Source organism: Babylonia areolata, chromosome 19 (assembly GCF_041734735.1).
Source record: "Babylonia areolata isolate BAREFJ2019XMU chromosome 19, ASM4173473v1, whole genome shotgun sequence".
In the NCBI taxonomy this organism is placed as follows: Eukaryota; Metazoa; Mollusca; class Gastropoda; order Neogastropoda; family Buccinidae; genus Babylonia; species Babylonia areolata.
Genome location: NC_134894.1, coordinates 48,343,812 through 48,369,493, shown reverse-complemented (window position 1 = coordinate 48,369,493; position 25,682 = coordinate 48,343,812). Strand labels below are relative to the sequence as shown.

Genomic DNA, 25,682 nt, shown 5'->3' with positions numbered 1-25,682 from the left:
AAAACCTTGAAACAAGAAGCCCTGACTGTAAACCTTCAACGTGTGTGTGTGTGTGTGTAACAAAAGTGCTGTAAATGCTCAGCTTGTATCAGAGATACACATAAACTTACAGATGGGCCAACAGCAAAGATCTGTATGATCAATGGTTCTTCACAATTTATTACAACTTGGTCTTTTACAAAGGACTAGGCTCTCAGATAGAAGGCAAGATTGCACTGGCTCTGTGCTGCAGCCTTGGTGGCCAGTTGGCCTTTGGGAACCATCCCAACACTGACAGTCCTGAAGCCTTCTTGGCTGAGAGTAGGGGTGTAACTTGAGCAAGACATTCTCCACTATAATCAAATTCTAGCCAAAAAGTTGGGGCAACAGCTGCCTCCTCTGCTGTTCTGATGGTCATCGTCAAACATATCATACATACTGTTATCACTTGCAGGTCCCATTTTTGTTATATGATGGTTTCTGCTGCACAATCTAAGCCTTCTCTTTTTTGCTTGGAACTGACGCTTGCTTAGCTAAAATTGTGATGTTCTTTCTTGAAATCTCATTACCAGTGATTTTTGTGGTTTTTAACATTTAAATTTTTTTTTTTTTTTTTTTTACAATGTTCACCTGCAAAACCACCATAACAGATTAATTTTCTCAATTCCATGTCCCCCTTCAACTGTCGAGAACAGTGCTCATTTTTCTATAAAAAGACGAAGAAAGAAGTTAAAAACAAACTCAGAAGCAAGCTACACACACACACACACACTCATAGAAAGAAAAGCAGTTATTATTTACAGCATGACCCAGACATAAATCATCACATTCAACAGCTAAACAAAGTATTTTCAACCTTCTTTCATTCTACAATTAGAAATAAAATACTGCCAAGATGGGTACTTCATAGTGCATAAACTGGAGCAGAAACAGCTGGGTTATGTGTCTTATTACCTCTCTGAAATGTACATGCACCTATCAGATGCACATGGGAAGTCTGCCAACTTCATGGCAATAAAAGAAAAAATGGCTGTGGAGTTTATGAAACTGACAAATGGAGAAAGTGATAACACTTTTGATTATGGGTGTGAACTCTACCAATCTTTGCTTTTTCTGCTGAATAATACTCACAACTACTTAGGTTTTGCCTAAGGTCAGAAACGTGGACTATTAGGGATGTAGTCAGGACCTCGATCCCAAGAACTGTCTCAGTATTAGGAGTCTCCAAAAAAGATGCAAGAAAAAGATTCACATCTTTTTGCTTCCAAGAAACAAACATCCATTTGCTCTCCTTAGAGGTTTGCAAGTCACTGAAAAGCTTTTACGTCTCTTTTCTTTTTACCTCTCTGAAATCTGTATTCTCCATCAGAAATGTATATATAAGAGGTTTGCAAGTCATTGCAAAACTTGCATGAACCCTATCACTCTGTATTTCTCTGAAATCTTTTTTCTCCTTTAGAAATGTACAAGAGGTTAGCAAGTCACTGAACAGTTTTGTAGACCCTATCACTGTTCTTATTACCCATCTGAAATGTATATGCACAGTAGGAGAGCAGCAACATTGTGTCAAAGTGGGCTGCGACTTTCGTCCATCATGTCAGTATTCATGGCAACAACCAGTGACAGCATTTGCTTGTTCAAGACCCAACAGCAAAGAACATGATTGAGTATAATATGACTAAGCACCAGTATCAATATCATGATTCTCTTTAAACAGCTGCCTTCAACTTATAAAAGTTTATCTCACATAATCTGTTCTAAAGTCAAAAATAACCTTTATGTGACCAGGGATGCCATTGCCAAATTTTCAAAGTAACGATTAAAAAAAGGCAATGTAGGCCCTAATCAGTCACCAACTCCTTCAGGTTTCACACAGTCTCATGAAGCCTGGGAAAATCTTTAAAAAAATGAGAAAACCATTGTCTTGGGGGGGGGGGGGGGGGGAATGTTTTGCCCTTCTGGGTCTCGTATTGAAAGGTCTTGATATTTTAATAAAAACCCTTGACCAGTCCCATTCAACAAAGAGCTTAATGTATTATCAAAAAATAAAAAATATAAATTAAAAAAAAAAGAGAAGAAAAAAGTGGTGACCACTGAACATCAATTACTCATTACTGGGATATCCACCAATCTCTTTCATGAGCAGTAATGAAGACAATTTTTTTTATAATGAACTTTAATATTGAGTTTGGCTTTGTGTTTGGTGTGGAACATTTTCAGGCTGTGGAAAGTATGGATTTTGTTTGGTCACACCTGTGGGAACCCTGGACTCATTGGATCTCTGAACATTGCCCTGTAGATGGTTGTGGAAAAGCCCCAAGATATCCAATGACTCTTGACAAATGAAGACATATAAATCATTTTGTGCCATAAATTAAAACTGATTTAAAAGCAACACAAATTTATACTGATATCAAAATGCACATACAAAATCACAGACATCATTTTTACTTGTATAGCTTGACTATACCCGAATTGAAAAAAAATAATCAAGGACTGACATTTCGTTTTGAAGTTTTTAATATGTACACCAGACTGGGCGTGTATTGCACCCAAGCAGCACCAGTTTTGTTCGCCGAGTTTCACTTACATCCGACTCACCTAAGCATCAACACATCACTCCATCAAAAATAGTCAAGATGACTCCATACAGGTATAAGCACAGACTGTTCCAGATTCATGAAGTCATTCAGTTAATCAACAGAACTTTTCAAGGAGGATATCTTCTCTCTGACCACTATTACCTTATTATTTCCCCAATCCCAATCTGTCAAGTACTGTTTCAAAGGTAGCTGAACTGGAGGCTCGTAACTAGCTAAAACTTTTTGTTTGCTTTTGCTGCCCCATCACCTGCACTGTTTCAGGGGCATTACTCCCACAACACTTATTTGAGTCTCCCATACACAGCCACACTGGTGACACCCATGATCGTCTGTCACAGTCTCAGCGCTGGCAGTGCACTGTAACATGCTTAAACCCAACAGTTCAATGCCACATGCATCAGTCTTCACATCTAGCAGTCCATCTTCATGGACATCACAATCCATGTACCCTGTCACTGTTAAAGGAATAGGAGCACAAATACACAGTTACACATCACTAAATACTTTCTACTCAGGGTTCTACAAACGTATCAAAGCATTATTAAAAAAGCACAGGCTGGGAGGGGTCATAAAGGAAAAGGAATCTCTGTGTTCATCATACTTTCAAACAATATATCACATTCAACATCTCACACAGTAGAAGAGAGAAAAAAAATCAAACCCTAGAAGAAAAAAAAGAGATCTTTCACAGGCTATCACTTTCATTCCAATCACACTGAACACATTGGGCAGATGAGTATCTCTGTCCACTTCAGTCCACAAAGAAGTGCATGAATCATGGTGGACACATGCGGTTTGTATGAAGATGTCTGACTGATCATCCTGTCTCAACACAAGATCTGTACATCTTTGCTGCATGGTTGTGTGGTGTCTGAGTGGTTAAGTAGTGTGGGCCAATAACAATCACCTGTGTTGTGTATGAGGGGTTAAGTAGTGTAACAATTAATCACCTGTGTTATGTTTGTCTGAAGGGGTTAAGTAGTTGCAGGACATCAAGTAATCCCCTGTGTTGTATTGTGTCTGAAGGGTTAAGTAGTGACAGGCCAACAATTAACCATCTAAATTGTGCTGTGTTGTGTCTGAAGAGTTTAGTAGTGGCAGGCCAACAATTAATCATCTAAATTGTGCTGAGTTGTGTCTGAGGGATGAAGTAGTGATGGGTCAGTAATAAATCACCTGTGTTGTGTATGAGGGTTTTTTTTTTTAAGTTGTGCAACAGTGAATCAACTGTGTTGTGTCTGAAGGGGTTAATTAGTGGTGTGTTAGCAGTTTATCTGTTATGTCTGAGGGATTAAGTAGTGGTAGGCCAACAATCAAGTGTTAGCAGTTTATCTGTTATGTCTGAGGGATTAAGTAGTGGTAGGCCAACAATCACTTGTGTTGTCTGAGGGGTTAACTAGTGGTGGGCTGACAATTAATCAGTGTTGTGTCTCAAGGAGTTAATAGTGGTGGGCCAACAACTGGTCACCAGTGTTGTGTTGTGCCTGAAGGGGTTAAGCAGTGGTGGCCCAGCGATCCATCAACAGTGGGTGCTGCAGCAGGGGTTCGTTCAGCGTGGCCGATGAGGACTGGGCGTGGCTCTGGAGGCAGGTACCACGCTGCTGCGACAGTTGGGTCTGGCTGTCTGGTTCAGTCCTTTCTGCAACGCCACACAACTCCGTTAGCATTGACTCCACAAAGGATTTGGTGCCATTCACTTCATCACTTAAGTCTGTGATTCCATTCTTCATTGTATATGTATTTCTTAAAATTCCTCTATACTTCAGGATAATAATATTAAATCAACATTTTTTTTTTTTTTTTTTTTTTAGAGAAGTACACATATGGAACTCAGAATTTAACAGACTCCTAAAACACTGGCAATATAAGTATTGTCTACACAGATGCACTGAAAATAAGAAGCAGTAAACATCTACAGCACAAACAAAAAGTTACGTCTTTTCTTAACCCGGAGAGCGCGATGAGCCACGATCGTGGCTTTCCCGGTAAAGTGCGATGGGCCACGATCGTGGCTCTGTTTACATAAGGTCCGACATCATACGGCTATGCTCGGCAGCCTTCGTAAAACTGCCTCGTTCTGGTGTTACTGCCTCCCTGCTTGTGTTTGCACAAACTTTGACCAAGTTTATAAGTCCAGATCTTCGTATTTTTTGTAAACAATGAGTGACACTGAAGTTGACAAAGCTCAGGAAATGAGTGACCTTGTCACTAGTGATGATTCATTTGCTGACAGGGATTCTGGTGAAAACGGCTTTGTTATTTTGACACTTGGGCATGCTGGCTTGCTTGTTGTTCATTCAGTTTTGTGTCTCCAGCCACAAAAACTGGGGGGTGGGTGATGGGGGTGGGGAGGGGTGGTAAAGTGGGTTAGGCATGGGTCTATTGCGATTTCTTGACCAAATCAAGCTAGAAAACTGGAAATTATTTTGATTTAAAGCATTCTTGCTGCTTTTGAAAGCAACATGAGCTAAAAGAAAACATTTATTTATGTTTTTGCCTGTGATTGCATAAAGTATTGTAGATGTGCGCGTGCGTGGCGTCGGTGGGTGTGTCTCAAACAAATAATACAGTGCTTATAATTTCATTGTTTCAGTTATATTCATTTCATGATTCTGCAGCCAGAACATTTTCTGCACAGTTTAATGCCAATTTTGAGATTTTGACTCTGTAAAAGATGTGAAAATACCTATAAACATTGTGGTTGACGTTTTTGGAAAACAAGTTTGCAAAATTTGTTGTTTATATCCTGTGGAATATCTCCAACTACTTACAAGGTACAGCCTTTTTCTTACTTTTATCTGATTCTTCATTCACTCTACTTTCCAAAAATGTATAGGTTTACCTATTTATTCTTACTGATAAGCATACAAATGCCCCAAATCAGAGCACAGGTAGCGGAGGCAAACTATCCCTTTGTTTTAAGCATGATTTCTGTAAGTATGTTTTATTATATCCAGCACTTTGAGGGTTAATGAGTATGTAAAATAAAAGTTTGTGCTGTAAAACAATCAGCACAACTCATAAATGTTTGTGATATATTCATTTTTCTTAAATTAAAAATATCTATATGGCAATGCTTTAGTTCCATCAAATAAAATATAGAATAAATGGCACTAATTGTATACACATTACTAATATGCAATCAATGGAAAACAAATAAAATTCTGTGCACACAAGATATCATGCTGGGGGAAAAAAGGACAGAAAAACGGACATTCATGGGTAACAAAAAGACAAAGCATGCACTCATTGGAAGGTGGAAGGGTAAACACAATCTACCCGATCTAATGAAAACAGAAAAGAATTAGATTGGTGCTTCCCTGGAGCCAAGGACAAGACAAGCCTCATAGAATATATGGGTTAAGAGTTTACTATAATTTCTGTTTCTTAAGTGTCAGTTTATTTCCTAGTTCAGACATCAGGAAAAAAGTCCTATGATTTTGTAGTGAGAAGAAAGAGAAGCCATAACAAACAATGACAGGATATTCAATTCCAACTAAAACACAGCTCACTCAGCCCACTGATCTACAATCTCAGCCATCATCAATATTCACTTTCAAACTTTTCCTTTGGGTGTGCTTGAGAATGCAAAGCTTATAAATAATCATATCAGCAACATGTTAAAATCACAAAAAACAATCATGCCACCATGTAAAATACATGCTCTGAGGACAATAGAACACAACCAATTCTTAGAAGTAAGAGAGAGAGACAGAGACAGAGACAGAGAGAGAGTTAGTGTGTGAGTGTGTGAGTGTGAGAGATTTGAACAGTCAGAAGCATTCAGATTTTATCAGACCTATTCATGGACAATGACCAACATTTAATGCTAACCATTTATTTTCAGACACATGCAAAGGTGAAACTGTAAGTGGTCACTGTAACAAAAACAGGAAATTCAGTGGCTTGACTGGTTGGTTCGTTGGTTGATTTTTGTTTTTCTAAGCATAAAATGAATTTATCTTCAGTTTCTTCCACTATTAAGTCCATCAATCACAGCATCTCCTCTCCAACCTTTGCTCTCCTCTCTCCATAACTTCTTTTTTTAGATCTCAAAATACTGCTTAATACCCAAGTATTGCAATAAGTTCTCTCTCTTTCTCGTCAAGATGAACACCCATTTTCCTTAACTATTTGATGATGCTGTTAGTTTGTTTTCAGTTAAAGAACAAACGCAGGTCAGAAAATGACGGCAACACTCTCAAACATCCATCCATGAAGTGAATGACACTTGACTGTGTGGCACTTCCTATCTGAGCACCCAACTCTGAGCAGGAGAGGGCCACCAAAAAACAAAGCCTCTGAATAACCAAAGAATTATATTACCCTGACCACACTGCCATGACACTGGGTACAAATGTAACTTTTCTGTTACAGAATTATAGAATATTTTGACATTTGAAGCAAATGTAATTCCAGTTTTTTTGGTTATGGAACTTTAGATTATCCTTCATCTTGAAAAATAATGTTTAAAGGTCCACAGCCTCTTACAGTCATCAGGGCAGTGAATTCATATCCACATTGTGGTGGTCTTGGCACAGGAAGGCGGAGCCAAATCCTCTCCTTCCGCTGTTTTAACCTCCCCTGACCTAAGTCAGGTACCCATTCACACCCCAGTAGAGCAAGGAAATTGGAGTCAAGTGCCTTTCCAACTGACATAACACCTCAAACCCTGATTTCTGGTGAGCACTGTATCAGAAGTCCAATACCAATTCTGCCGTGGCAAACAAAGACCACACTGTAATTCTTTTGATTCTAAAAGCCCGGATATACTTGGCTCAAGACTGATGGCCTAGCAGCCAGCCTGCATTCAGCTGTCATTTTTGGAGGGCATCATTCAAATGGTAGAACTCATCAAACTTCAACTAACAGACAAGTCTCACTTAATCTTTCAATTATTCTGGCATTAGATGCAAACATGAATTTCAGTCATGGCTTTGTGGTTTAGTCCGGAAGACTTGCAGCCCTGAAGAAAGAGTGCCATTCACACCAGTCTGAATAAAGTAAGCCAAACAAACACAAAGGGAAACACAAACTAGTGAAAAAATCCAAAATGCAAACCAGACGTTAAGGAAAAGACATCACAGCAGGCAGGCAAGGTGCAGGTGGGGAAGGTAAAGAACAAAGTATACACACAGCAAACTCATGGTAGGATCCTGTGGCCGCTAGGGAGCCGCTGCCGGTGGACGTGTCACTCCTGCTTACCGTGGTCTGGGAGTAAAGGTCAGGCTTGGCCGCAGAAGTCGCCCCTTTGACCTTCCCACCATTCGCTTTCTGCATGCTTTCCCTCAAACGTTTCCGGGCCTGACGGACGGATCTCCGGCGTATATTGTTCATCACTTTGTTGTTGGATGACTGCAAAAAAGGAGCAAAAAAAAAAAAAAGAAAAAAAAGAAAGAAAAGTCCCATTATAAATGAACTCAGTTTATACAGAGTGTATGAAAATTTCCACACTAAGGTTGTGAGTTCACAGCACCACCCACACACAAACACACAGAGGCAAAAAGAAGGGAAAAAATGCCTGCACAGTAGACAACACACACAGATATACACATAATTAAACACAGATTTAAAATCATGTTATTCTAAAACATGAAAGTATTTATGGTGTGTCCATCGAGATCGATGATGACCATCGTTGTCATCCAGATGGGGGATGGGAGGAGGGTGGTGGTGGGGTGGGGGGAAGGATGCTCATGATTTATCGATTGTCATGGCAATGGCCAACATAGTACCATATTTGCGCACTGAAAGGTTCTGTACAGTTGGCAGAACAAAGACAGGAAATTCATTGGTCATGGACTGGTTGTCGTGGATTTTGCTGTTTCTAACAGAATGTCTGCAGTTCTTTGCCTCATTAAGTCCTTGTGCACAGCATCTCTCCAATTTGTCCTCCTCTTCTCCAGAACGTCTTTTTTAGATTCAATACGCTTTCAAGAACCTCAAGTATTTGAAAAGCTCTTCTTTCTCGTAGATGAACCTCCTTTTCAGCTGCATTGATGATGCTGTTGTGTCAGTAATGATCACGCAGGTCGCAATGACCAACACCTCAGAACTACCATCCATGAGTGAATGCACTGACGGGTGGCTTCTTCTGAGCACCCATCTGAGTCAGGGGGCCACCTAAATCAAGCCCTCATCCAGATATTCCTGACTGCCATGTGTGTGGAGTGGTACAATGTCTTTTGCTGTCAGAATTACAGTCAAGTTTCGCGACATGTGTGAGGGAGAATTATTCTTTTTGGTTGGGATAGATCCTTATTGATTGTTCAAAGGTCACAGCCTCTTCAGTTCAGGCAGATTTGCCATTGTGGTCTCAAGGAAGCGGCCTTGCTCTTGCTGTAATCCTGACCTAATTCATTGTACCATTTCGTACCAGTGTGAGCAAGGATTGGAAATCCCTCCAACTGCATGATACCTCGAACCGTTGCGGGTGATGTTGTTCAAGTCAATAGCATTTCGCCGGGGCAGCAAAGACCACTCTGTTTTCCTCTTGATGTTAAAGCCGAAGTTACTTGGCTCAAACTTGATGCGCTAGCAGTCCAGCTGCATTCCAGCTGTCTTTGGAGGGCCATTCAATTATCAGCAAATCTAACAAAGTCTCATTAATGTCTGTCATGACTTGCTTTTGCATAAAGGCCTTCGATGGTTAAACACTTTGCAATCTGTTGGTACTTGGCGATTCTCAGTGCGCACTCTGGTGGTAAAGTGATTTGATCAGCAACATGTGTGCAGCTGCTTGTGCCTAACCACCTTCGTTGACACCAGTACAGCAAAAGATCAGATGGTTTAACATGTCCTGATGAGCCTGCAGCGTTCTGGATTGGTGACAAGGAAAAATTATACCAGAGGCACCGTAACTTGGCCTATGCGTTAAAACGTCCCTCCTAACCCCCGTGTTATCGATGAACTGTTGTTGGAGACGAATAGAAGATATTGGGAAATCAAAATAATTTGACATGGCTTATGTGGTTTGTCTGAATTGCACTGAAGGAGTGGATTCAACCTAGTCTGATGTAAGCCAACAACCTGGGATCAAAACTAGTTAAAAAGCAAATGAAACAGGGAAGGAAAAGACATCACAGAGCAGGTCGTTCTGGAAGTACATAAGTATGCACACGGTCCATGATAATCAATGAGACTCCTAGGAGTGGTACTTACACTCTGTTAGGGCTGGGGAAAGGTCAGCTAGAAGTGGTTTAACTTCAATATCTTCGCATTTTCCTCAAAGTTGCTAGAGTCTGGCGTTATTGACATTTGTTGTTGGAGAGCAAAGAGGATCAAAATACAAAAAGACAAACATAACTGATAAAACCCGATTAAATGAACAATCTGATGAGGTTATGTAACATAAGTTTGGTTGCACCACCCACACGACAAAAAGGGAGCAAAAGAAAAAAAATCCCCACTTAGACACCACATCGATAACTATTACACTTAATTAAAATTTACAAAATAAATATTGTTGCCTGATATGTTATCTGGTCAAATACGCACTTCATGTTCTGTTGTACAAGGAGGGTCACTGGCTGGACAACATCTGTGCTACACCATTAAAGATGGTTTGACCAGGGGAAACCACAACTGCTTTCTTGAAAAAATAAAACCAATAATGAAAATAAAAAAAAACATAGAGGACAGGGGGAGGGCGTGGATTAATCAATAATAAGCATACATAAATTGATTAAGACATATTATAATTGAGGAAATGGTTTTGTTATAATTCTAGTACACCCAAATACTTAATAATAACAAATACACATGAAATCATATAAATAATGTTTCAACAATGGGAAAAATGTGACAGGAACAGTAAAATATGACGAAACTTTCAAATACACCCACACATGCATAACAAAACAAAACAGTTAATCTGAAATAGTAAATAGCTACTGTACTGCACAAAATGCTTTATTTCACATTCAAAACAAAGCATCTCACCTTCTTAGCTGATGGAGGTTGTCTGGATTGGATAGCTTTTCTGATAGTTGACAGTGTTCTTGGGGTTGAGTTTTCTTCCACCTATATCCCAAAACAATGTATAACATAAAGGTCAAGTTGTACGAACATTTGTTCCAATTCAAGTAGTTTGTGATCAAAATTATATATGAAGTACCCCAATGAAGTTAACCCATAGTTCATTCAAGCATGTGGAAAGAATGCACAGTTACTTCACATTAGTTAACTCAATATTCATAAAATCCATTCACATATTCTCAAGGAATGTGTAAAACTTTACAAAACATCAGAACAAAACAAAAGAAATGCCAAACACACGAACTAACACTTGCGTTTATACATCAAGTTTCATCAGTCAATCAAAATGCCAGCAAAATAAGCATGAACATTGAAACCTGCTGGTCCTTGTGACCTTGAACCAATGTCTTAGTCATATAGTCGTCAAGAGATTTACTCACTCTTCAGTGAAAGCTGCTTCACAACTGATCCAAATATGTACAATAAACTACTGTCCACAAAGGTGTGATTTTAGTTATCTCTATATCAGACTTCAGATACTCTGAATGTCAAGTAACAGTGTCAAGTTAACTTGGTCATCTGTATGTCAAGTTACAGTAATCTGTATATCAATTAGTCGTCTGTCAAGTTAGTCATCTTTTTGTCAAGTTAGTCATCTGAACTTAAGTTACAATTATCTATATGTCAAGTTACAGCCATCAATAGAATATGGTAAGCTAATCATCTGTATATTAAGTTATTCAACTGTGTCAAGTTACAGTCATGTGTATATCGAAGTTACACTCACCTTGTCCTAACATTCTTAAAGATGTCCTTGAACTGAAGTGATAAATTTGACAGATAATTCTGCACTTTACAAAATACTTTATATTCCTCAAGACATCAGTAAGTCATCAAACAGAATTTCAAAATGCTGCAATGCATTAAGCAATTCTTTCTTCAGCCATGCTTCCTTCAGTCTTCATGACACCTGAAGCTCAAAGAAAAGTGAATGTCCAACCTAGTGCCTCCCCTGAACCAAATCTGAATTCTAAACCACATCCACAACACCTACTGTACTGATCTACATGAACTTTTTAACCATTATCTCTCTTAACACTTAAACATTCTCCCACCACCCCCCCTCCCAACATGCACACCATCACTCCCCCTTTCACTCACTCTCAGAGTTGCTCTCACCTTGCCGCAAAGTTCATGGAAATGAATACATACATCAGCCTTACTAACAGTGAAGAGCGCAACATATAAAATGTGCAGTCCATACTATTCTCATACAGACAAAGCAAATCCATCAACAGACCAAGTCAACAGTGAGGAAAAGGTGGCATTAAAAGAACATTTCTCAAGCAGATGTGAATTTTCTGAAAATGCAAGCAAGAAAGAGAGCAACATGCATTAACACTTTGTACCCCGAGTATTGAATTATCAGCAACACCCAGTTGCTCACAATGTGTCAAGCACAGATATTTCCACATTGCAGTGGGCATGTTCAGTTTCACTTTCTAACAATGAGTTGTATTCTAATTTGGTGCTTTAAGCTTACTGGTTTTAAATCTCTATGTTGTCTGGTGTTATCAAGGGGCATGTTTCTGATGATGCTGTCTGCGTTTTATGCATTAAGTATGCTTTAACAGTGCACTCAGCTGTTGTTAGGCTGGTGCACATAAGCTGCAGTGCAGCTGCACTGATGGATACAAAGTGTTATAGTTACATAAAGTACTATTTACCTTTCATTTCCTTCAGATTTCAGATACTATATTTGGCAGAATATAAATACTGAATGAATAAAGAAATTCAATCTGATCTTGATAGGATCTGTTTTAGTTACAATTCTGGTCTTTAGAAAAATATCTTAACTATATATACACATTTCTGAGTAACACTGCAAATGCAATACCTGTAATTCATGACTGGTTCTGAGAAAAAAAACAACTTTTAATACTAAAATGTTATTTTATGTCTCTTCATATGGGCTATACAGGTTTCTACGTTATATGCCGAGCTACTCCATCTGGTTTCTCTTGCACTTGTGACTACGGTTACAAGAAAATGACAGTGTTTATGTTCACCGTGGACACATGCACATAAAGACCAAAATATGGTTAATTCAAAGAGTAACGACTCACTTTGACTGCATACAAGAGTCAAAATGCAACTTATGACCTCATTTCTTCACTTCTGCGAAGTCATTTCAACAAAATGTAAATATTTTGTCCTCCACATCTAAGCCCAATATTCTGATTTCTTTTTACGCTTCTGGTTTGTGTGTTCTTGAGCAAATGTTAATATAGTTTATCATTATAAACACTAAGCCCTAAGACTTACATTCTCTCTGGTCTCATACACTAAGTTCAATATGTACACTGCATAATAAAATCAAAGTAGTGAAATAACTTGGCAGCTGTAAACAACAACAAAAAAACTGTAAGAAGGTGACATAGAAAATTTTGATCTTTTGCGACATTCATGCATGATGCTTAAAGTATCTGCACCAAAAAAAAAAAAAAAGAAAAAAAAGAGGTGTGAGGTAAAAGGATATCAGTAAGAAAAGAACATCCAAGAATAATAATTAGTAGATCACGGCCTATGACCCAATCAGCAAGATGCTTGGCATTCAAGTTAGGGTGAGGAAGGGGGTGCTATGAAATGTGTTACCTGTGTATACTGGACCTTTATGTGTACAGAGATTGAGTTTTCGCCCAAAACCTATCCAGTGACCCAGTTAAATTTTCAAAATTAGTTATACAAGAACATTATTTTACATATGCTCACATACACTCATATACACCAATATACATGATAAATGGGAGAGCAAAAATTTTTTTTTAAAGACATACCAGATATGAACAATAAATCTATCAAAACAAGCTTCCAATCCATAAAATACATCAAATTCATCACATACATGAGCAACTTTTTATTAGCAACCTTTTACTCATACTAATTTGCACTTTTATAACCCCCACCTTCCCCCCAAAAAAAAACAACAAAAAACATCATCAACACAATCCACAACAAGAGAGGCAAGGCCTTCAAGACTCACTTGTGATACACTTTAAAAAAAAAATATCCAAGCTTGTTATGTATTGAGTAGAATTTCAAAATGTAATGTTTAAGATGAGAAAGATCAGTTTCAAGCAAATTAAGTCCCCTAGCATTAATTACAGAGTAATTTCCCTTTTTTACAATCCGAACCAAAACGTTTGCAAAATAAATAAAACTTCCATGCTTAGCAAAAGAAGTTCCTGTTTGAACAAAAAAAATGAAAATAATGACTACTGTTGTTGTTGGGTCAGAATATCAGATCAAAGTGCAAAGTTTAGAGAATACAAAAAATATAAATATAACAGTAAATGCAGTTTGCATATAATGAGGCTTCATTTTTTTTTTTTTGTTTTTTGTGCCCATCCCAGAGGTGTAATATTGTTTTAAACAAGATGACTGGAAAGAACTGAATTTTTCCTATTTTTATGCCTAATTTGGTGTCAACTGACAAAGTATTTGCAGAGAAAATGTCAATGTTAAAGTTTACCACGGACACACAGACACACACACACAGACAACCGAACACCGGGTTAAAACATAGACTCACTTTGTTTACACAAGTGAGTCAAATATCCTTTCAAAGAAAACTGGCTACTGTCAATATGAAAGTTTCATGCACAAAAATTATAAATAAACGTTTCAAAGACTCAACTAAAATCAAACCAATACATAGGAAAAGAAAAGGAGTACATATTTTTCAGCAAGGCAAAAAAACTAACAAAACGTGTGACAGGCTGAGATTCAGACAAGAAAAAGCAAGCACATCTCACCCTGCGAGCTTTAAGTGGTGTGCGGCTGGGCGTGTCCCCCACACGTCTTTTGCCGGGTGTGTTAGGGGTGGCCTTGCTGCCATAGGTCATCTCCTCCTCCATCTGTTTGGCTCGGTTCTTGTGCTGCAACCCACCACACACGTCTTTTGCCTTCTGTGGGTGATACTTTTCTTGAATTGTGATGTGATGGATATATAACACATGTACATGCTAGGCCTTTAAGCTCACAAATGTGCCTTTAAATGTGTGTTTGCACATATATGCACAAGCAATTACAATCATGTCGGACAATTAAGTTTAACATAATGACCTATTGGTTGACACCCTTAAGGTCAAGTTGTTCAAATGCAAGTCCTGGTTGTCTGGTGTTCCAAGGGGGAGCCCTGGTATAATCATGACACCTTATGTTTATATGTTTGAGTATGCATGCATTTATATGTATCTGAGTGAGCATGTCTACCACAAGAAGAAATGTAAGCAAAGTAAACCATCATCCGAACTCCAGTGGGTTAAAATCAATCTAAAACAAAGTAGCAGCTTAAAACTTCATAACCCATCATTTACCCTCTCTTCTTTCACTTGCTCCTTCTATGACATGATACATGTGTTCATATGTGATTGAGTGTGCATGTCTGCCACTTGATAAAACACAGACAAATACACCATTATCTTAACTCCAATAGAATAAAAATCAAAGGGGACATGAAGTGGGTTGGCTTTATGCTTACAAGTTACTTGGCTCACTAAAGGAAATTTTCTTCAAAAAAAAAAGGGGGAGGTAACCTACTTCGGGAGGTTATCGGCTGTAGCTACTTTCGTTTTCTCCGCACAGGACAGGAATCAGACTCATGCCGAAGTCTGCACTAGTGGGTCACGGTTATGTATGTGTAATTAAAACACTTTTTAAAGCAAATAGATGTAGATCTTGAGAAAAAAACCTATTTGATTATGTTGAATTGGGTAGTCATGGAGGCCACCATTATTTTGTATAGGGTTCTGACACCACAAAACTCATTTTTCCTTTTTGCTGACTTGTGAAGCAGATTAGGAACCAAATTCATTAAAGATAAATTTGTGCAAGAGCTTTCTAGAAGAAAAGAAAAAAAAAATGCTGTGAAAGGACTCTGTTTGAATAGATTTTGGTTTAGTTCCATACAAATTTGAAACCGAGTTTATGGAAGAAAAGTTAAAATGAGCTGTGGAAACAACAACACAGAAAGTTCACAGATGTAAGTGTTGGTGTGAAAACTGCATGTTTGCCCACCCTGTCGTGTCAGAAGAAAGGACATGTTGCCGAGACGATGATTTGACCGTCACAGCTTTTGAAAACAGTGAATGTGATGGGCCTACATTTTGCATCACAGAACACTTGTCATTTTCCACAATTGTTCTATACAGAGCAATGCTGGCTCTTGGCTTTCTGCACAGTCAATGTGTCTTCTTTCTGGAGAGCCAAACACAATATGGTGTCACTCTGTGTTGTGCAAGGCTGATCAATATATCATTTTTAAATCAATGTAATTTTTGCCTTAATGTTTTTTTAATGAATGGTTCCGTAATCATTTACTTATTAGTCAGGTTTTTAGAGCATGAAGCTATTTTACTTCATATCCCCTATAAACAAAACAAAATAGCAGCTTACAAAGAAAAGAAAAGAAAAAAGAAGAAGTATTTACATAAAACTGAATCTGTTGTATTTCCAAAGGCAAATCACAGCGCCTGCACTCCAATCATTGACACACATACACAGCTGTGATTCAGAGGATAGGAGAACCCCAGTCACTCACCCTCTCCTCTTTCTCCTGCTCCTTCTGGTCCCTGAGACAGGTCCACTGGTGGTCCACATACTGCTGGTAGGGCAAACCCTTCACCAGGAACTGACACCCACTCTCCTTCTCCCACCTCTCTATCTCCTCCTTCACATCCTCCTCCAGCTGTAGAGACAGCAGTCATTGGTTACTGGTTCTCAAAGATACGCTGGATACAAGAATACTTTATTATCTCTATTAACTAAAAAATTAAGATAATTTTTTCACTTGTTTGCTGATAAAAAGGTGATATTAAAAAAAAAAAGGGGGGGGGGGGCATACAAGGAACAACACAATGTTTGATCATTCAACAAAGATAGAAATTCATATACAAATATTTAACACAGCACAAGCTCCCAAAGCACATCATCTCCTGTTCACACTTTACCATACCTATTTCAGTCATTGAAAAAACAAAAGTGAGAGTGTTTCAATACCTGTATTAATTAACATCAAATCTAAATCAAAACACATACAAAAAAGGAGGTGGGTAGTAGTTTGCACAGGACAGGAATCAGACCCCTGCTGGAGTCTGCACTGGTGGGTCACGGTTAAGTATGTGTAATTAAAAAGGATTTTAGAAAATGTATCATCCTAGGAAATTATCTCTGAATCAAAATGGAAAATAAATAGTGGTGAAAGCAAAGCAGATGTTAACACCATTTTACTTTTTAGCCTTTTCTTTCAGTCATTTATTAACTGTTACAGTTAAAGCAGATGCAGATCTAATCCTCAGACAGAAAACAACTGTACAGGATGATATCCCTCAAAGCCCAGCATTTCCTCTACAACCAATAATTATGAGCATCCTCATTTCTTTGTGTTTATCTAAACTATCAAATAAATGGTTATTACATTGTTTCAATAATCAGCATCTTTCTCTCTCTCTCTCTTTTTTTAATACAGCACTTGCACAACATAAAGGATTAGAGTAAGTTGCATTTTTCAGGAATTAAGGAATTGTGTAACAGGACTGGGTAAGGAATGTGAAGATTAACTGTTATTGTTGACAATGGAAGATGTGTCAAAAATGTGTGCTACGAATATTTGGTTTTAAGAACAAAAATTCAGTTGCAAGTCTGTTCAGAGGATTCAGTGTTTACAAAATTTTATTTTCACAAGTTAGCTAGTTGGTAAGCAAAATTCTTCAACTCTGATGCCAACATGGCCAACAGCACATATGATAACATGCACATGTCTATGACAGACAATGAACAAGTACAAACAGTAGCATATATACCTTAGGCAACTCCTTCCACAGTTTCTTGCGCGCTTTCTCCTCCTTCAAAAACTTTCCACCTCGATCATTGAAGAAACGTTTAGGGTCACTCGCCTTCTTCTGCAAAAAGACATGGTTGTATTATCATATTAAAAGAAAATAAAAACAGAAAGAAGGATGGGAGGGAAAAACAAATTTGAGTATAAAAAAAAGGAAAAGATACATTCATATCTGTTGCTTTTTTCAGTTAACTGTTCTTGTTATTTGGGATTTACACAAAATACAAGCAAGCATGTTTGTAAAGAATTCTACCTTACTACTAACCCTTGAGATCACATCACTTGAAGAAGCATGGTTACACAGGTGGGTTGTGTGCCCCCACAAACATGCAAGCATTTACACATCTAGCAATGATTCCAAACAGTGCACTGAGTGCCATGTTATAACACATACAACTAATACCCGATGATCATGTACCTCAAACTCCACCATTTCTCCCCACAGCTTGTCTCTTTTGGCCACCAGGTCCAGAACAGTTTTGTGTGACTGGTAGTGGTCCTGTAACCTCTTCAACTCTTGTTCGTGAAGCTGCAGCAATTCCTCTGTATACAGTTCTGATGGGGGAAAAAATCTCTTCAATCAGTTTGTGCCAAGCAAGTGGTTTTGTACCATGTTTGATATCTTTATTGTTTGATGCATATGATCAAGTCAAGGTTTTTGTGATAAACAAACACACACAAAAGCTTTCATGTGGAAAAATGTGGACTGCAATTAAACTGTCAACAACAGTGTATTGTAGCACTAGCAGCATCTCAAGTGTGTTTGACTAGTACTGTAAACTATCTAGTAAGCGTCGAGTATCCAGTAGATGCCTACCCCCAATTTGGGTAAAAAGCTGTGCGAAGAGTGAAAGTACACTGTAAATGCCCACCCCTCACATTAAAAAAACAAAGAAATAATGAAAACCCAGCTTGCTATTTGGGATTGTGATGCCTTCCAAAGCAGTACAGATCTAGATTTTGAGATAAACAACAGAAAGCAAGAGATGATGTGTAACTGGTAGTTTACAGCATTGTGTTTTTTAATGTGTGTTTACAACTGACAGTTTCCATAAATCTTATGTACATCAGTGTCTGTAAAAATTGTAAAAACAAAAGATAAACAAACATTATCAATGAAACAAGCAGAATTAAAATCAACCTGCTATAGCAAAATCAATTAAACATACTACCAGATAAGCTGGGCTTTACCTTTCCCATAAGTGGATTAAACAAAAAACTGTTGCACTCATTTGCAATAAACTAAACTAAAAATACAATCAGACTGGGCTTTACCTTCCTGATATGGTTCGAAAGCGTCCCTCTGTGTCTGGCTGTAGTAGCAATGATCCCACCACTCTGCAATCTCTCTGCGTGTTCCTTCCACAAAGAGGCGCAGGTTGGAGTGCTTCAGCTGTTCACAGCGATCAACTTCCGCCCGTAGGCCTGTCATAACACCACGACCATGTCCCTTGTGACCAGAGGTAAACTCTGCTCGCTCCTCTTCAGGCAACTCTATTCTGTCCCATAAACCGTGAATGCGTGTCCACAGGTCTTCTGCTTCCTGCTGCAGTTCCTTGTTCTTTCTCTCCAGCTGCAAATAATAATAATGCTAATAAGCACCAAAAGCCATATTTTGAGAATAGCCGCAATACAATTCACATCATTACTAATACCATTAGTGGTACATTTATATAGTGCTTTAAAATCTCTCAAAACGCTATACAAAAGTGTGTCAGTCACAAAGCACACAAGAACAGACACAAACACATACACATTCACCATGGCATAAACCTCTGCAAAGCATTCAGCAGCCAAGTGACAACTGCCGCAAACTGATGGGCTGATAAATTAAAGTCACCAATGAATGCGGCATAATTTCAATTCATGAATATTTGTTTTTATAACAAAGAAATGAGAAAAATGATACTATGAATGGTTTGGTAAGACACTTTTGTGAAATATTAATATACTATACTGGGATGAATATATCTAAATAGTATGTGATGTTACTGTTCTAATTCTGTAAGCGAAATTCAATTCAACAGTAAAAAAGTAATCTTCTAAACATTTTAGGTCATTATAACTGTTTGGATTTAGTCAACACCATTGATTTTTACATTTTTCAAAAACAAATAGTTATTCAGGAATGGTATGCACACAAGTTTCACTTGCTCATGCAATGATGTATCCATCTCGTGACTTACATCCTGAAGAATGTTTTCAAATGATGTCATATGTTCTTTGGTGAGTTGAACAGCGTCATCGTTCTCACATATTAGGTCTCGTTCGAGTGAAGTTTCTGGTTCATGATCCATCTCACTGCACAGAGCCTGCACTTTCTTCTTTGTTGACAAAAACTCTTTTTGGCGCTTCTCCTGCAACCATGAAATAAATCATAACAAAGTCAAAATCAAAATATGACAGTCAATGTCACCACATATATATTACAATTTATAGCAACAACAAGTGACACAACAAAGTGACAGTATTACTTTTCATTTGGGGTATTTTTTTTTATCTAAAAATAATGACATGAACATGTCAAGCATAAATAATGACAAATAATAAAGACAATGTCAATCATAATGGTATGTCAAAACATACATGACTGTACCATCTTTTTTACCCGGCCAGGCCCTGGTCAGTATCATCATCTCGTATGCAGGCTATCACAAACCAACACCAGGGACAATGCTGGAGGAGAAAAACAGATTCTCAAAAAAGTCCTTGAAGAGCAGTTCTAATCCCTAGCCTTGTCAGTCCTACATTTTCCACAGATGTCACCAAACAAAATTCCATACTTATCCAGACTACACTGAAAATTTTCCAAACCAAACACAAAGCCAAACTGAATCAAAAACTCCTCTCCTCTACTCCACCACTGACGAAAGAGATCAGCAGATATCCCAGTATCCATGTTCAACTTTCATCACTTTTTGTTTTTTCCTTTGTTAAAAAAAAATATCTCTCTCTTGACTAATACTGGCAAAATTTTATTTTATAAAAATAACAAGTCAAAGCTCAGTTGCGAATTATAGAACCCCCATGATCTAATTTTATTCCGTTATGCAAACCAGGACTACAGTAAAACTATGTGATGTGTTGTCGGTTATGCCACATGACAATCCTTTCTTCACATTCTAGGGGTGTCCAGTGAGGTCAACACTGTCCACAACTTTGTAAGTGAAACTGCAATGAACGCACAAAAGTTGGCTGAGGTGTTTTTTGAGTGTGCTGAAGCATAAACAGTCTGATATTTTTCCAAGACTTTTCCAGCCCTGGAAATGGTTCTCTCATTTTTCCAAGACTTTCCCAAAGTCCCATAGCCCTGCACAGTCCACTGACCTTCTCAGCCTTGAGGTCTTTGACATGGGCCTCCAGCTGATGCAGCTGTTCCCTGGTGGGCACGCTGTGACTGGGGAGGTAGTGGGGGGTGCTGCACAGTGTCTGGCACAGCGCCTCGTCCTCCTTCAACAGCTGCCGCAGTCGCCCCATCCGCTCCTGCTTCTCCCGCTTCATGTTGTCCAACTTCATCCGCAGCTCTTTCTCCCTCTGAACCATTGACAGGTTCTCGGTTACCTGGACCAAGTGAAAATACATGCAATGCAAAACTGAACGAGATAGTTAGGAAAACAAATGCTGACAACTTGTATGTCACAAATGCAAATTAGCAAATTGAACAGGACAGTGATGAAAGACTAGCCTCTGTGGCATAGTGGCTGGCGTCATGGACTGACAGCTGGGAGGGCACAGGATAGACTCCCAGTGGATGTGGGTTGGGGTTTTTTTTGGCTTACGGCCAGCTCCTACCCACGGGTGAGTGTGCTATGGGCTCAAATGGGAAAACTGGGACCACACAGTCAAGTATCATCCATTTCACAGATGTGTCTTTGGGAGTAAGAGTGTTGTTCAAATTTCCTGGACAACACTGCAAGTGTCTGTATCTCTCTGGCCTGGTTATTGCCCAGATATCATTATGAAAAAAGCACAGAGTACAACCTTGTCAAGTAGTCGCATACCAAAAATTGACCTCCATAGCATTAACCTCCATCATCAATAATTTTCTTTTTTTCATTCCCAAGTTCTGTGGCCTTTCATGCCCTGTTCTCATATGACCTCAGTTTCATTACCCCTCCGCTCCCATGCTTGAGGTGAGTCCTGTCAAGGTTTTCAGTCTTGGCAGATTCATGTGGGGATTGTCACTGGAGGGGTGTGGAGGTGGTTTCCACTATGCGGGTGGATGAGACGCTCACTCACTGACTCAGACTGGCTAAGTGACTAAAGAATTCAATTGTCGTTGTCTGTAGGGGGATTAGTAGGTGGTTTTCTAATGCATTAAATCAGAACAGGCACTATTCAGTCTACTGAACACCACCAAAGTGACTCAGTTGCAGTGAAGGGTCTCCTCTGGTGTGTTGCCTCCTGGCAACCTACCATTAATAGTACCCTGTGGACTGCTGGCACTGACACTACAACAGATGAACCTGGGTGTGGCTGTGTATAAGGGAACTGGAAGAAGCAGTATTTGAGTAATGCCACTGAAACACTGGGGAAAGAAAAAAAAACAAAAGGAAAAAATACTGTGGGCAAAAAAAAGTGCAGGTAAACACCTTGTAATGTACTTTAGTTTGTATGTCATGAAATAATTTTTGTATGGAAAGACCGTAAGAAATCATTGCCTCAAATCAATCTGATTATCAAACCAGATTTCTAAAGCTAAAGTGCATAAAATTAACAAGCTACAATTCAAGTACAAAGCTTTCATTTCTCCTCCCTTCTTCTTGAGTTTCTAGGCCTTCCTTCTTACCTCCCCTCCTGCACCCCCCACCCCCACTGCCTCCACCTGCACCCCTCTCCCCCTTCCCCTTCTAATTTGGTCCATTGAACCATTCCATTATAAATCTGTAAATATCTCATTCATACTATTGACAGGTCTATTACTTAAAAAAATCTCACTGGTGCATCCATGCAGACAGTATAAATGACTTCATTTCTAAGTAATTTTCATACTATGTTGTGATGCAGTTACACTGACAGTCAGTAGATTTCACTGAAAGGTAAAACAGTTTTCCATGTTGTCAACTTCCAGCAGTAAACTGGGAGAATACTAAGTATAGTAAACATAAAACAAATAAAAGATCAAGTATATAAAATCAAAGCAGTAAACATAATTTCTGACCAACACAGATCAATTAGCTAAACATAGTTGGTGCGTTCTGTTGTGCATGATGGTATTATATGGTATTTATCAATAATATTATCTGAGATCTTCCCACCTGAACAACAGGAAGCCCCATCTCTAAACACAGCGTGGACAGGTCGGTCAGGTATCGCTGAATGTTGTGGGCCATTTGATCATACATCTGCTGCTCTTCACTGACCATCTCATCCACCAGGTTACACAGGTGTATTGCCACAGTACCTGCTCGCTTACCCATCTGGCCCTCATCTATACCTATCTCCTCCCATAGCCGATTCAAGGTGTCCAGAGCTGTGTCCAGCTTCCGTATCACCTTCTCTTTCACCTGTTTCCGACTGCAGAATATACAGATTATTTTTACAAAATAAGTATAAAAATTTATAAAAAAAGATACATGATACACGTATTAATTATTATACAGATGTTTGACAAATCAAATAATGTAAACTATGCTGAGGAAGATGAAAAGTTCAGACAAGGTTGGAGAAGTCAGAACACTGAAAGGAAGGAAAAGATTGAAGATGGTTTGGGAAAAGGTAGGGGAGGTGTGTGTGGTGTGGGGGGATTGATGAAAATTTAACACCAAAGAATAGCATATGCAAGAACATATCAAACAGATTGCATCCTATAATCATTATCATTGAGGTAGAGTGTAAATCATATTAAGAAAACACGTCAATTCAACAACCAAGGCATTTCCTCTCTTGGAAGTAGAAACCACAACTTTTCTGTCATTCACTTCAGATTTGAAATTAAACTGTTTCCTAAAGCAGCAAATGCTTATTCAGTCAATTATACATCACTAAAAAAGATGTATAATGCATGTAATTATGCAAAAATATGTCTTACCATTATTGTGCATGCAGTTCTGAAATGAAATTGCAAGAAAATATAGCTGGGCAAAGATCATCAAATTACAAATCATATCAGCAGATCATAAACTGGTGTGTTGCAGTGCATGTCACTGTAATTATGTATGCCTTTGTTACTGTGTGTATGTCATATAAATGATATATATATATAGAGAGAGATAGAGAGAGAGAGAGAGAGAGAGAGAGAGAGGTGGGTTGGGGGGTGACAGAGGATAGAGGGTGAGGAAAGAGAGGGAGGGACTGAAACTGAAAAGTATCATGCATGAGACAGAGAACAGTAGGGGCATCAATGTCAGTTGTTTCCATATATATATATATAAAAATGCAACAGCAGACATTAGGTGCATAAAACGTATAGTGTTCATGTGAAGTGTGTGTGTGTGTGTGTGTGTGTGCAATTCTGTGTGCATGTGCATGTGTGTGTGTGCTTGTGTGTGTGTGTGTGCGCGCGCGCACGTGTGTATGTATGTATGTATGTATGTGTGTATGTGTGTGTGTGTGTGTGTACTTTGTACTATAATACAGTATACACTTATTTCCACATGCAGTTTAACTTTAAGTGCTCATAATCATATCCTATTATGAAAGGGCTTGGAAAATATCAAATCACTTTACTAAAGAACATCACAAAACCTGAATTCCATGGAATTTATCATGGCGTTCAACTTCTAAGTTCTATGTCTTCCATAAGCCACAAACAGAAGGAAGTGTTAATGAATGCTTGACCAACCACTGTCGCTGTTGCAGTCGCTTTTGTCAGTGCAAGGATGGTTCAGAAGTTATAGAAAGATCATTTTGATGCACCTAGCCCGCCATCCCCCCCCCTCCTCAAACGAGCATGATACCCAGATGGCTAACAAACATAAAATATGTGGTAAATAACTTTCAACGTATTTGTATATTATAACTTTTTAACTTCTGACTTCAAACAAAATTTTGTTGTGACCCTGAACTGGCCAACTCTTTTGACGGATGAACGCAGCTGTTTTCATAATTTAGAGTACAAAAAAATCTTCAAGTCCGTTTACTCTTACCTTGTAGATGACATTTAAAAACAGAATCCGTGCTTTGCTAACAAAAAAATAAAACCAAACTGGTTTTCAGCACCCCTGATTTTCGCAAACCATACAAAATGGCGGATTCTTCGTTCATAGTTCGAACGCAACTCGTGAAAACCTTTTCATTGGTCAGCCTTTGGCCAACAAAATTTCAGGTTCTGAGATTATCGACCAAAATGCTTCAAACCACAACATAGCCGGGGAAGACTTATAAATCTGTTTCAATACTGTTTTCGAACAGTTATTAGTTCAAAACTGATGTACGCTTTTCAGAAATGTACACTTATTTGTTAGCTTTGCTGCGCCTGTACTTTAAAACACAAAAAAGCTCGTCTCCAATCTGTACATTTCCCGTGAGGCATTGTGAATGGAGATGTGGCTTAACTAAAAATAGCAAAACACGTGGCATAGTGGGTCAAAGGTCATCAGAAGGATGGGGCGCTGGAGTGAAAAGGAAAACGGAACGATCTTACTTCAAGACATAGGCACTGATATCTCACAGGGGGATTTTAGTGTCTACGTTCAAGAGAAGACCCAACATCCTAGCTGACAAGTTGTCCTCATATGCCAGGCTATCTCAACGTAATGAACACTCAACGGCTCGATATTTTATTTAGCTTATCTCCCTGTGGGACGTGTTTAAAATCGACCAGTTTGTAAACCAGATAAAAGCGCACATATGCAGGTTTTTCCTTCGTACTTGATCCTATAGTCAAAGCGAAATCCATTCGATGTTGAGGAGGTGGAAGGTTTGCATCTAAACACCTTTCCTCCATCTCCAGGTCTTTGATGTACAAGATCTCACATGACCTCTGCAAGCTGACGTGATTGCTTTTCTGTAGTGGCCATGTCCTGGTCTTTTTACGCTATTTTCAACAGTTATTTTTAACTTGATTTAAATTTCACATAGATTGAGCATGACGTGGGTGAACTGGTCTTTTATTGTTGTTTTGGTTTCACAACTGACGGGTAATCAGCGCTGAAATGGTTCCCTTTGCGGCAGCTAGACTTAAAGCAACATGATTTGGTTTTGATTTGAAGTCTTGGACAAACACTGCCATGGATCTGTGCCTCAAGGTGCCACACAGTCACCGCTTTCGAAGAACAAAT

At 38.7% G+C, this 25,682-nt stretch overlaps 1 protein-coding gene across 5 annotated transcripts; it reads right to left on the bottom strand.

Moving 5' to 3' along the window:
• Positions 1 to 1,877: 1,877 nt before the first annotated feature.
• LOC143294345 (protein regulator of cytokinesis 1-like) lies at positions 1,878 to 24,668 on the bottom strand. Of its 5 annotated transcripts, none has more exons than XM_076605796.1 (13): positions 24,549 to 24,668; positions 22,719 to 22,977; positions 20,788 to 21,021; positions 19,647 to 19,817; positions 18,736 to 19,033; positions 17,879 to 18,015; positions 17,423 to 17,521; positions 16,162 to 16,308; positions 14,375 to 14,497; positions 13,215 to 13,265; positions 10,524 to 10,604; positions 7,719 to 7,937; positions 1,878 to 4,221 (listed from the first exon to the last, which is right to left on the bottom strand). In XM_076605796.1, exons 1-13 carry the CDS (start codon positions 24,560 to 24,562, stop codon positions 4,132 to 4,134), a joined length of 1,923 nt encoding a protein of 640 aa, XP_076461911.1. In that variant the 5' UTR covers positions 24,563 to 24,668; the 3' UTR covers positions 1,878 to 4,131. The 5 variants fall into 5 exon arrangements, with proteins under 5 accessions (XP_076461911.1, XP_076461915.1, XP_076461912.1 ...); XM_076605800.1 differs by having other exon boundaries at positions 7,788 to 7,937; XM_076605797.1 differs by having other exon boundaries at positions 7,719 to 7,939; positions 10,529 to 10,604.
• Between the last annotated feature and the right edge of the window lie 1,014 nt (positions 24,669 to 25,682).

What these genes read in the sequence shown, in the direction of transcription:
- LOC143294345 (XM_076605796.1), bottom strand. An exon ending in GAGAAATGGTGGAGTTTGAG is followed by an intron (nt 17,522 to 17,878) that starts GTACATGATCAT and finishes GTCTTTTTGCAG; the next exon opens with AAGAAGGCGAGTGACCCTAA. An exon ending in AACCTCCATCAGCTAAGAAG is followed by an intron (nt 7,938 to 10,523) that starts GTGAGATGCTTT and finishes CCTTTTTTGCAG; the next exon opens with TCATCCAACAACAAAGTGAT.